General features: G+C 51.6%; 1 protein-coding gene across 1 annotated transcript; it reads left to right on the top strand.

Annotated features, from left to right (window-relative positions):
- The first annotated feature begins 5129 nt into the window (after positions 1-5129).
- On the top strand, positions 5130-12210 carry LOC108032949 (uncharacterized). Its single transcript, XM_044093278.2, has 4 exons — positions 5130-5376; positions 6955-7386; positions 7453-7653; positions 11112-12210. Exons 1-4 carry the CDS (start codon positions 5374-5376, stop codon positions 11682-11684), a joined length of 1209 nt encoding a protein of 402 aa, XP_043949213.1. The 5' UTR covers positions 5130-5373; the 3' UTR covers positions 11685-12210.
- Positions 12211-12521: the final 311 nt, after the last annotated feature.

The following is a 12521-nucleotide window of genomic DNA, read 5'->3' as shown; positions in this document are numbered from 1 at the left end:
TATAAGATTTATAAGGCTGCTGCTTATTTCGGAAAATAATCAAATAAATAATACAAATCTACATATAAGCAATTTTAAAGATATTGGAAGTTTTGATCATAACTATGTGACTAATTTTTGATGACTCCTTTAAAAAAGGGGCCAAGGTTCCAATAAAACTTAAAATATCAGCTCTCTACGTATCAGTTCATATTGTTAGGAACACCCTTACGTCATAAATACTTTAAAAAATTGTTAAAATAAAATATTCTTTATAAGGCTGATACTTATTACTATTTGATACATATAAGCAATTCGAAAGATCTGGAAGTCTTGATCTTGACTCCTTTATAAGAAATGGAGTATAAGACCAAAAAACAGAAAATACCTATTCTTTCCTTATACGTTCCCTTGTTATTAACTACCATAAGTTATAAAAATCCATACTGTTTTGTAATTCATGTCCTAGGAATACTCATTAGTTCCAATTTCTGGAAACTTTTAAGCAATGCTAGATCACATAAAGAATACTTTGTATTTTAAATCATTTTATGGCTAGGGCTAGCGACGTGGTTTAATAATATAATAATATATATGGTATGTTCCTTATAAGACTGATACGTTTTTTTTTCGAAAATAATCAGTTAGTGCTGCAAAAGTATGAGGAAACCGAAAGAGCTGACCACAGCTCCCCGACCGATTCTCGCAGTGCGCCGTGCCTTTGATGGTCGCTCCATATGCATCCATCTTCCGCCCCTCCGTCGCGCTCCTGGTGCCGCTGCCGTGGCTCCGTTTTCGGGGCTTTGTCGAGGGGCGTTACCCGGTGATCATCACGCATTTGCGCCAACCCCGGCCCCGCGGCGCCCCTGCGCCCCTCGCGGCCGCTGCCCCCGCCGGGGCTGCCTTAATGGGTGTTATTTTGTTTTGCCGTAAATATTTCTGCAATGGGCGCTAATTAAGTTTGGCTCTTTTTGGGCTCTTTTGACTGCATCCTTCGCACTTTGTTATGTGTGAAACTTTTAAATTTCGTCGGGTCGGCAAAGATGAAAACCGCCGTGGCAGCCCCTCAAATTGGCGGGCATTAAGGGCCCCGCGGCCCCGGCTCCGCGCGACCTGCTCCGCAGGAAGTATCCACATGGCCAGCTATTAATCTGCAATTGCAAATTGCTCATCCGCCACGTGGTGCGGGCGTCTATGAATGAACTAGTGAGTAAATGGGTGCAGAACGATGAGTAAAACGGGGAAAAAGGCAAAAATCGCAAATCGCAAAACGCCACTGACACTGCACGGCCAATTTCATTAGCCGTAAAATATTTGGCATTGTTTTCTCGCCGCGCGATTTCGCTGCTTTATGACTCACTTTCACCGCTGCCTCACTCTGCTGCTGGCTTTGCAGCTCTTAGTTGCTGTTTCAAATCGATTGGCCAATAAATTAGCATTATGCGGTTACAGCCGGGCGAATTCCTCGCGATGAGCTGGCAGCCTCTCGTCTGCTGCGGCGGGTTCAAAGTTCGCTGCGCGGGGCGACACACGCGGCCCTATCAGCGCCTAGGCCGGCAACTTCCCGAGATCGTAATCACAGAACATCATATCACTTTGGCGAATTTCGGGGCGAGCTGAATGGCTTTCGAGCCCACTCACTTCACGTACGGCTTGATAAAATTGCGATCACTTGACGCGGGGCTCGTTGGAAAACCCAAAATCAGCACTCCCCGGAAGTGCTGAGAAAGACTGGGCTGTTGGGACCCAGTTGTACTTGTATGCCTGCTGAAAATACCCTTTCATGACCCCTATTAATCACCACACGGTCATGTTGCATTGCAATTAAGAAAGTTTCTTTGGGGGATCGAAAGTTTTAATTTTCGTGATAAAAGCCGCCACTAGTTTTGTGCCTCGTTTATGGTTTGTTTGCCATGTTATCCCTGGAGATAATCTGGGGGCACTTGCACCAAGAAGCGCATGCAAGTGCTGCCTTATTGCAGGTTCTCATTGTCTTAGGATAGACCCCAAACTTACCTGAAACTCAATGAATTCAGAATGAGTTCACCTTTAACTTTAATAATGTAATGATGGTCTGTAAATTATATTTTATAAATTATATTCTATAAATTCACTCCTTCTCGAAGCATATTAGCAAGCGTTGCTTTCGATCTCGAAATGCCCCTAGTAAGCCACTTAGGTCGTTGCATCGTTCAGTGCCAGGGTAATTAAGCAATTACTTACAGATGAGCCCCGCAAAAGTTCTTCCCCGTGCAACGTTTCCACTGCCAAAGCCAGAGTTGCCTCCAACTTTCCACCCAGGCAATCCCCCACGACCGCTAAACGTTTCCACCGCAGCCACATGACATGCAATCCCAATTCCATGTCCATTCACTCAATCTCGCCGAGAGTTTTCCCATGTGCCGCACGCGTGTCTCATTTTCCCCCACATGATCGCGGCGAAGACGTCAAATATTACTCATACGCCACCGCCGCCCCAGTCATCGGCTGTCATGCCCTGGCCATTAGGGTTTTCACTAACGCCACCGAACGCCTGCGATAGCGGAGACAGCGCGGACAGCCAATTTTGGTCAAAATCACAATCGCACTCGGCATCCGCCAATTGGACAGATCAACACGATAAGCCAGAGCCAGAGCCAGAGCCGCGGCCAAAGATACCCGATTCGCACCAGTGTTCGACACAATAGTTTAAAAATAGCTCGGCCCAATCATGACATGGCTACATTGCGTCTGAGCGACCGCCCGCGGTGGGCGGCGGAGTGGGAGTGGGGGGAGTGGCGTCGAGCGGTACGAGGCAAGCGGTAAGCGGCGACGTCGCCGCCACCGTCCATGAGTAACGATGAGTGCTCAATTACTTTGCGATTGATCATGTTTTTGGCGCGCGGTGAAATTTAGACCGCTTTTCAATCTGCCACGACCCCGCCCGCCAGCGCCCCCGCCCCGCTCCAGTCGGGCATCCGCATTCTGCGAGCGGAGCAGCGGGGCAGCGGAGCGGCGGCGGCAACCATGAATGAATCGCTGTGTGCGCGAGCGTGAGAGCTCGGCTCGCGGCTGAAAAACCGTGTCGTCATTGGCGGCCCTCGGCGGCAGACGGAGCGTATGAGTAATATTCTTGCGAAATTGAACGGAAATAACTGAAATTCATGCCCACCCCACGGAGCCGCGTATTTGCGGGGGTTACAGCCGACTCGGAATCGGAATCGGATTTGGAATTGGCAGCGGAGAATCGGAAGTGGCGGCGGCGAGTGAAAGTCATTCGATAAGAGCCAGGTTGCCGCTCTCCCGGCCTTCCGGAGACCGGCGAACGCTCGTAGTAACATGTGTTTTGTTTATCTGCGAGCGGGAGAGTCGGCCGGCCGCCTAGCCGTAAGTGTACCGCTCAGCTGGTCCTATCTGGCCGAGATCGGCCCACCTAGCGATCGATCAATCACTCCGCTCGGCCCGCCTATGTGTCATCCGAGTCCGAAGGGGAGCGCTGGAGAGCTTTGAGTGCTTCTCGGCGCGCTGAAAATCTGGCCGCCCTAATCAATAACTAAACGGTTTTTGCACGCCCCTTGCGACCGGGTATTATGGGCTATAAATCCATTACGCTCGCGCTGAGCTGCCGCAGTAAAAGTACACTGGCCGACTAAGCGAATTTGGCTTATCGTGCGTTTATCAAAAATGTGCCATTCAAAAGTGTTCCTGGTAAAATAAACGTCATAATATTTTACATAGAATCATTTTTTTAGCATGTGCTCAGATATTTGCATTGCGTCAAAGAAATATTTATATATTTAGGAAATTTTTTGGAGATGTTTCATTTTTATTTTTGAAAAATCGAATTACTTATTTAAAATTTCCAACTAAAATTTTTTTTAATACGAATGAGTTATAGTATATTTGTTATTTTAAAAAGTTGAGTGATTTATTTCAAACGAAGTAAAAACAAATATTAGTTTTTTTTGTTTTGAATGTGGCATGATTTTTTAAGCGTTTGCTAAACTTAATATCCTGATTGAAAGAGCTACCATTACTAAATACCAAGTTTAAAACTTTCAACAACTCATCTAACAACTCATACACTCAACTTATATCAATTGAATAAAACTTGTGGTATATTTTTGGTATTTTAGCTACAGGTCAACCCTTGAAACCTTGGAAAACCTCACCATAGTTAGGTTTGTGGTATTTTTTATTATTTCGGCTACAGGATAACCCGAGGACCATTTTCAAAATCCCTTATCTGAATTAGAATAAATAGCCTTAATATCACTAAATTCTAGACTAGCTACCATTACAATTCTAAAACTCCCAAAACCTGACCACAGAAGACCTTTCTTAAGCATGTGGTATTTTTTGGTATTATGGTAACCCCTGGACCATTTTCGAATGCCCTAGTATAAGGAAGAATAAACAGCCTGGCAGAAATCGCTTATTACTAACTTCTAGATCAGCTACCATTTCAAACTCCCAAAATCTTACCCCTAATATCCGTTCTAAGTATGTGGTATTTTTTGGTATTTTGGCCACAGGGTGGCCTCTGCCTACAGGGTCGCCCCGGCCTACAGGGTAAGCCCGCGTCCATACACCACCACTCTGAGCCGTTTTTCCCTTTTCGCTCGCTCAGCTGGGTTCTTTTATGGCTTTCTCGCCTTGTTTTTGGCACTCGGCGAATGTTTTGAGCGCTTTTCTTGCGATTGCACACTCATGACAGCCCCAGCCGAGGCGACACACTCACGCCCGCCGAGAGCGGCTCTCCCCGCCTCCCTCCCGCCACCGCTCTAGCCGTCTCTCTTCCGCTCGCAGGGCTGGAGCTGGAGCGGGGCGAGTCGAGCGGTCCGGCGGGCCGGCGGTCGGGCGTCCGCCTCCTCATTAGTATGCTCATAGTAACTGGGGAGTTCAGTCCGTCTCCGCCGCCAGCCAGGCACACAGCTGCATGCGAAAAGTTGCGAAAAGCTGAAAGGCTGCGAAAAGGCGAAGAAGCGAAGAGGGCGTCGAGAAAGCCACTCCAAGCGACTCCAATCCACTCCACTCTCACCGGCCACGTCGCTCCGCTCTCCGGCGGCGAGCAATCGACAGCGACTTTGGCGGCGACTCGACTCCGACGGCGGGCCGTTCGATCGGATCGGAATCAAATCATAGCAGTCAGTCGAAGGCAGCGCGTCGACACTCGACACTTACCGCGATAGTTCCTCCACTCCGAGTGCGCAGATACATCCGATTCGCCAGCCGCGGGTCCGCGTTCGCTTGAGTTACTTTTTTTGTTTGCCCCTCCTGCTTTTTTTTTTGGTCGCCTTCTGGAAGCTTCCTTCCGCCAAGAACTACCGAAAGCCACCTGCCAGATAAGACCAAAGTGCGTGTCATCCGAGTGCGAAGTTTGTGCGGAATTCCCAGCCCACTACTTGTATGTAAATGGTAAGTACCGCAGACTATTGGCCACTCCGGCCTGCGGGGGGACTCTGTTTGTTTTTGTTTTCGCCCGCTCGGCTTTGTTTTGCTTTACCTTTTCTTGGCCGGGGAACTCACCTGTGCGTGCTTCGGTTCCTGATAAGTGCAGGTGTCTGAGCGCTGGCGCTCGCCACTCGCGGCCCAAAGTTCTCGCGCTCGCGGCGCTGTAATGGCCAGGAGGTGACTGGCGTAGATGGTGAAATTAGGCGGTTTGGCCAGGGATCGGACGGCAGTTTTCATGTCCCATGGGAAGAGGCTTCCCCAGCCTCCTGCAAACCAGCTCTGCCGTGAATCACAGCCCCTGGCAGTCATTAAAATAACCAAAAGCTCGCAGAACACCCGGCCGACCGCAGTATCTGTTCATGTTTTTCATAAGTGAATCACTATGTGTGGAAACTATTGCAAACATGACAGTCTCTTCTTTGGGCCTTCCGTTGAAGGATCTCTTCGATCTCTAGATACGACTGGGGCAGGTAGGGTTGTTGTGGGGCACTAGTTTTTCTGTCCACTTTTAATCGTCCGTCGTCGAAAATTAAAAGGCAGAAGACCGAAACATGTGAAATTAATTTACACGTTGCGCGCGGCGCGGGGTGGTGGCGGCTGGCCGGGCACGGATGCGTCAGCGGCGGAGATTCGCCATGGACAAGGTCCGGGCCAAGAGCGGACCGGGCCAGCGGCAGGGGCAGGGGCGGCGAAAGGGTCGGCGATAAAGCCGACCACGTAAGAGAGAGGCGAACGGCAAGAGCGGGCGAATTTCACAAAAGTTCGCAAGACAAGAAGCCAGGTTCGTTGACCACGTTGGCCAGTGTAGCGCACACACGCGTGGAGCCTACCCGCGGCAGGCCTACCCCACCAGCAGCACCACCTGCCAATGGCAACCTCCGCCGCCGGACGACCTCCACCCGACACACACGATGATTCAGCCAGAAAACGCGGCCAAATAAAGAAATTTATTTTTAATTTTAAATAATTATGTCAGCCAGATAAAGACAGCAATAGCCAAAGCGCAGGCGATAACAATAACAAATCACGCACGCTTTGGGCCCCCAAACAATTGCGATTAAGCGGGAATCCCCGAGCAACAATCACCAGTCGCCCACTCACACACTCGCGTGCCCGGGTCTCTGGGTCTGGGTCTGGGTCTGGGTCTTTGGATTCGGACTCGGACTCGGATTCGGATGTTGGCTTTGGCTTATATTCGGCCAGAGTGGGCCAAGCTCGGAGGGGGAGATAATATATGACCAGTCAGCCGGGTTCAGTTGTCCGCGCGTCCGTTAGTCTTGACTTATGGTAATTGCTCCCTCGGCGGGGCAGATATTTGGCCCTCATTCGGCTGACGTTCGAGCATATCAGCGCTGAAAATCAGACGTATTTGATTCAGCATATAACCTGTTGGCCGCCGGTCGGACTTTTCTTAGGCTAAAACGCCAAACGGTGACGTCAAGGCCGCGCCAGAACGTAGGTGAAACCTACGGCGGAAAGGCTTGTCGTGGACCTTTCCCCCATTGTCATGGTATTTACTTTGGACTTCTCCCACCCTTGCAGACGGCAGCTGCCCGCCCGCCCGACGTCAGCAGGAGCAGGATCAGGAGCAGCGGAAGCGGTTGCGGCAGCGGTAGCAGCAGCAAGACGGCCGGCACCAGGAAGCCACCGCCGTCCGTGGCTCGACGTCGTCTTCCGAACAGGATCTGGTCGCTGGTGACGCTCGCCCTGGTCATGTACCAGCTCCAGCAGTTCGCCCACTCCGGCGGCGGTGGCGGCGGCGTCTCGGCCGCCCCGACCCCAGGATCCCTGGCCAGCAGCAACACCACCCTAAAGCACCTGCAGAAGCGCTCGGGGGTCAACTTCCGGGCCACCTTCCAGCACCTGCTGAACGCCAGCAGCACGCACCTGGACTGGGGGAACACGTGCAACCACAGGCCCACGGGTCTGAGCGAGAAGCACAACAAGACGCGGCGTTGCCGCAAGCGACTCATGGTAAGTGCCAGATCGCAGCCTGCTCCCAGGACTCCCCGGCTAACCCAAGCCCAACGTATCTTACAGATCCTGCAGAAGCTGCAGAAGCAAGCCGCCCGCGAGCTGAGGGGCGTGCAGGGCGACGACAAGGACAGGCACACGGTGGACAACATGAACCGCCTGGCCAACAAGAGCATCAAGGCCCTGGACATCCGCAAGATCAGGAAGTACAAGCTGCACCGCGTGCACTACAAGCTCCTGCCCCGGCTGAACAACAGCAGTAACCAGGTGAGTGCCCCTCAGATGGTCCAGAACCATAGACCATCAGCCCGCCCGATCCAGAAGCGGTGCGCAGCGCTGCTAGATGCTGCTTTACAAGCTCCAAGCACTCGCGGCGGGCTCTTCTGTTGCCAGGCCGCCGGAGGTGATAAAAAAGAGGGTCACGTGAGGCGGCGCTCCGGTCACCTGCGTAGGTGCAAACAGACCGTCACAAGCTAATGGCGAGCGGAGCGGTCATATGAGTCCGCGTCGGAGGAATCGTGCCGGCAGTGGAGAGAGTAGCTACTACAGTTTATGATAGCCAGAGATCCACAGTCAGGGGTTGCCGCCAGCCAGAGCTTTGGGCCTCCGAGGGCGTCGAATTCACGACCGCACCTCGCTCGATTCGTCAGCATTTGCCGGCATTTCGGGACGCCCCATTAACCGCCGATTTGCATTGGCCACAAACAACAGCGGCACGAGGGAAATCATTAGCAATCGATGCCGTAACCCCATTAGGATTAAGAGCAAATTGACGGCGCGCGCGCTTTTTCCGCGCATTGTTTATATAGATCCATCGCGATCCCCCCAAACCCCCCCAAACCCCCCCAAACCGGCCTTGATCAAAGATCACGTTTTATGGCCGTCCCGTGTTGTGGATCGATCCGCTTAGAAGCCGAAAACGAAGTCGAATCTGAAGCTCAGCCTCAGTTCGAGTTTGGATACGAACCCCTCATTGCGAAGTGCCTAATTCGCTGCCCAAACAAATCAAATTCAAGCGGCACATTTTATTTACACTCTTGACAAGTAAACAACAACAAACAGAAGCTAATCAAATCCGAATTGGATTCGGCATCAATATCTGAATTATGGCTCTGTCGATGGGCAGAGGAAAATTATGGAGCTTTTCACTGCGAGCCGGGGCAATTAGGCTTTGCTGGCGTGCATGGGCACTGGGGATGGCAAATGACGCCTTTCGGGGGCTGGGAGCTCGGAACTCGGAAATAGTTTCACCCTGGCCCGCGCAATGAGCAAACCCAGCTGAGGAAAAACCCGAGGTGACCGATAAGCCAGCCAGTGAATAATGTGAATAATGTCGCCTAGGTGGGGCGTGGAGCGTGGGGAGTGTGTGGAGCGTAGGGTAGATTGCGACATGGGGCAGAGTGCCGGGTGCCGGGCGCCGGGCGCCGGGTCAGGAATGTAGGAGCCGGCGTTCGCGGAATCGGCTAATCGGGGCCGCGGGTGCGAGTCAATACGTGACCACATGACAAGCCCGTGCCCCGCAAGGGTCTGGCCCAGAGGCGGGCGAGGGTCGATCGAGGGGTGGATCGATCGAGATCGGTTTGGTCCGGGAAAGTTTCGCGCAAGACAGAATTATCTGCAGATAACCAGATGGGGCAGTTCACTTGGCGTTGTCATAAAAGCTTTTTATGGCCCCTCCGCGTACTAAAAACGAGAGCGTGGGCGGCGGATGAAAGGCTAAAACATCTTGACCACGGAATCTGCCGAATCACCCCAAGTCAGCCAAAAGCCACGACCAGAGTACAGGTGTATATCAAAGGTCGCCTCCCCGCGCGGCTTTGTTTCTGTTACGCGCCTCGCTAAAGTTAGCCAACGCCATCATAGTTATCACCACTGCCCCGTCCATTCCTTCATTTGCCAATTCACTCAGTCGCCTATTCAGGGCGATGAGCGAAGCTTGGCTTTCGCTGAAATTTCTCAATTGTCGTCATAGTTGGGGAAAAGTACCTGGCCGGGGAGCACACGGCGAGAAAACTGCGGTTAAATAGCCAGGGCAAATATGTATCTAAAAGTCATAAATAAGACTGCGAGATACCATGAAAGAAGCCCTTCCAAGGAAAAGATTATATATTCTACCAGTAAGAAACATGTTTTCATTATAAACCCCTCAAATCATTTATCCCCCACCTTTTCTCGCCGTGCACCAAGCTGGGAACTTGCCACTCGGGATGTGTGTCAATATTTGGCCAAAATCGGCTGCGTCAATGCCAATTGCGCCGACTAATTGTTGACATCCCCGAGCGGAACGGACCCCAGAACGGAACCCGATCCGGTGACGAGGTGCCAAGACGGACTGATAGAAGGGGTCTATTTATAGGTGGATCGCCCCGATACCGAGAAGCGACGGCCTTTTGACGTCACGGCCGCGCACTCGCATCTGAGTTCGCACATAATTGAAGCCCCCTGATAGCCGCGGATCGGATCGGAAGTACGGGGTAGCGCGGCGATAGTATGCCTGAGCACTTCCCAGCGCTCGTCGGCTGTGAGTGACACACTGGCGCTCGCCCTGCGCCCTGCGCCCCGCGGGTGGGGGCCACGGGGCGTATACGCGATATGTGATTCACGCGCGCAGAGCGGTGGATTCCCCCGAAACCGAGACCGAAACCGAGACCGAGACCGAGACTGAGACCGAGGCGGGAGCGAGCGGGAGAGGGCGAGCCGCGAGCGGCATGAATGAAACGAAGAGCCGACGAGTACGTCACGAGCGGGCAGCCGAAGCGCAGCCGAGAACTCGAGAAACAGTTACGAGAGAGCGCCGAGCGCTCGGCTCGCTTTTCACTTTCAGCCGCTGGGCAGATACTTTTCGTGGCAGGGGGTGGGGGAGCGGGCGCAGCCAGCGCGGGTTCACTCAACCCAAAACAAACGGACTACGGCAGGGTCTGTATGAGATATTCCCACCGCGTCCGCCATATAGATAGTGCACGCTCGCTAGTGCTAGTACTTTGATTTCAAAATTCCATAATGGGAACTTAATTGTGGCACTATATCCCAAAGGTTTTCAGCAAGATACCCAGACCTTCGTTCTAATCGAACAACAGAAATGGCACTGATTTAGGAAATCACTGTATCTAACTCCGATAAGAAGCCAGCACAGATAGGATACGTCTTAAAGTACACTATTTTACATTTTTATGATACAATATTGGGTTTTTTATACCATTGAAAAGGGGTTAAGCTATTAAAATGTAACTGCATACTATTATTTGGGAAAACTTCACCCAAGACCAAAGCAATAACCAAATATTGTATCCCTAATAATGTAGTATTCTTGTTCCAACAAGAAGATCGGGAACGGGTTAATTGGTTTACTGGATCTCGATCTCCTTTCACCCATTCCATCTAAATATTCTAGTATATCATAAAGATTTTTGTTAATTCGAACAACAGAACTAGGATTTTAAATATCAACTCGTTTTATTTAAGTTCGATAAGTAGCTAGCATTGACATAATACGCCCTGGAATACAATGTTTTCAATTTGTATGATCTAAAAATAGATAATACTAGACAGGACTGAAATGTGGTAATTAGCTAACTGTTTCCTAATCCTTGAGATCCTGGGATAATCAACGTAGGAACCCTCGCCTTAGACCAAGACCAATCACTCTTAATAATTATAGCCCTAAGGATAAATCCTGCCCTGACAAAGCAACTAACCCGATCCCGACCTGCTCTTTCCCATTCCAGCTGAATCTGCGGCATGTGCACCGCGACCTGCAGCACTTCGTGGGCGCCTTCACCTACCTGCGCAACGCCAAGATGCACTGGGACCTGGTCAACCTGCAGGCGCGCAGCGTGCTGGCCGACGAGCTGGGGCGCCTGCGCAAGTCCGCGCGGGACATGCTCTGCAGCGTGGAGGACGCCATCAACCTGACCAACCTGCTGTACACCCCCGCGCGGCAGAGGGTGCGTGGCCAGGGCGCCAGCCCCAAGAAGCGGCGGCAGGCCCAGCCGGCTGTGACCTTCCGGATCCAGTCGCGCCCCGTGATGGAGAACTGGCTGCAGCTGTTCCGCTCGAAGCCGGTGGAGCTGCACCAGCAGGCGACCCTGGCCGCGCGCGGCGTCGACGTTCCGCCGCCCCCCGACTCCCCGAACCTGAAGTTGGACGCGCTGTTCGCCAAGTACGAGTTCGTGCAGTATCTCAAGAGCATCCGCGTGATCCTGAGCCACCAGCGGCGGGATCTGTGCAAGGCGCGGAGCACCATGACGAGCACCAAGGGACAGAGCCAGGCCCAGGCCCAGAGCCAGATGCAGAGCTGAGAGAGAGGGCTGAGAGCCCACAACCGGTGAAACCTCCAGTCCACAACACGAGGCTCATTCCATGAAGACATCCTTAATTTATTGAACATCCCATATTTATTACTCACGACACCACCCCGTCACGAATCACGAGGAATCCCAGACAGTCGCAGGGCTATGAACAAGCGAATAAGTAATGAGAACAATCAACCACCAAACCGAATGAAGACACCCAGTTTTCTCGCTATCTTAGGACGAATGTATTTTTTTTTCGTATCTCTAAGTACCATTGTATTATTTATTACGACCACTCGCCAACAATCTGCCGCACATTCCGCTAGATACTAAGTGTACTACGATGCACTTTGCCTTGTATTACGATGCTGTGATAGTAGATGATTAAAGTAAGCACAACGCTCCACGATGGCCACAAGCTATATATCTCCCCGGCTACACACACGGGCATAGGTACGATTATACACCTCCATGTAACTTAGCTTTGATTAGGTATTAACTTTTAGCAATCAAATACAAACAATTGAAAGTACACGCGCCTGGAGGGTCTCTCTGGGTGGTCGAGGCGGACGGGATCGGGGATCGGGGACCGGGGAACGGGGATGGGGAGTCCGATTCCCGCTGGCGCCATATCAATTACACCCGGAAAGTATATTCCCACCGAAATTGCGCATACGCCCCGTTTTGGGCGGGAGACCGAGCTGTAAGAGAGACATTAAAGTGTCCAAACAATTTCCCTTTACGAGCGTCGCCGCGGCTTTAATTGCAGCAGCATTACGCGGCATTTATAGACTTGTTCAAATATTTTACGAGCCATATAATAATTCTCTCCTCTGGGTCACC

This window comes from Drosophila biarmipes, chromosome X (genome assembly GCF_025231255.1).
Source record: "Drosophila biarmipes strain raj3 chromosome X, RU_DBia_V1.1, whole genome shotgun sequence".
NCBI lineage: Eukaryota > Metazoa > Arthropoda > Insecta > Diptera > Drosophilidae > Drosophila > Drosophila biarmipes.
Note: the sequence above shows the minus strand (reverse complement) of the source record. Positions and strands in the feature narration are given on the sequence as shown.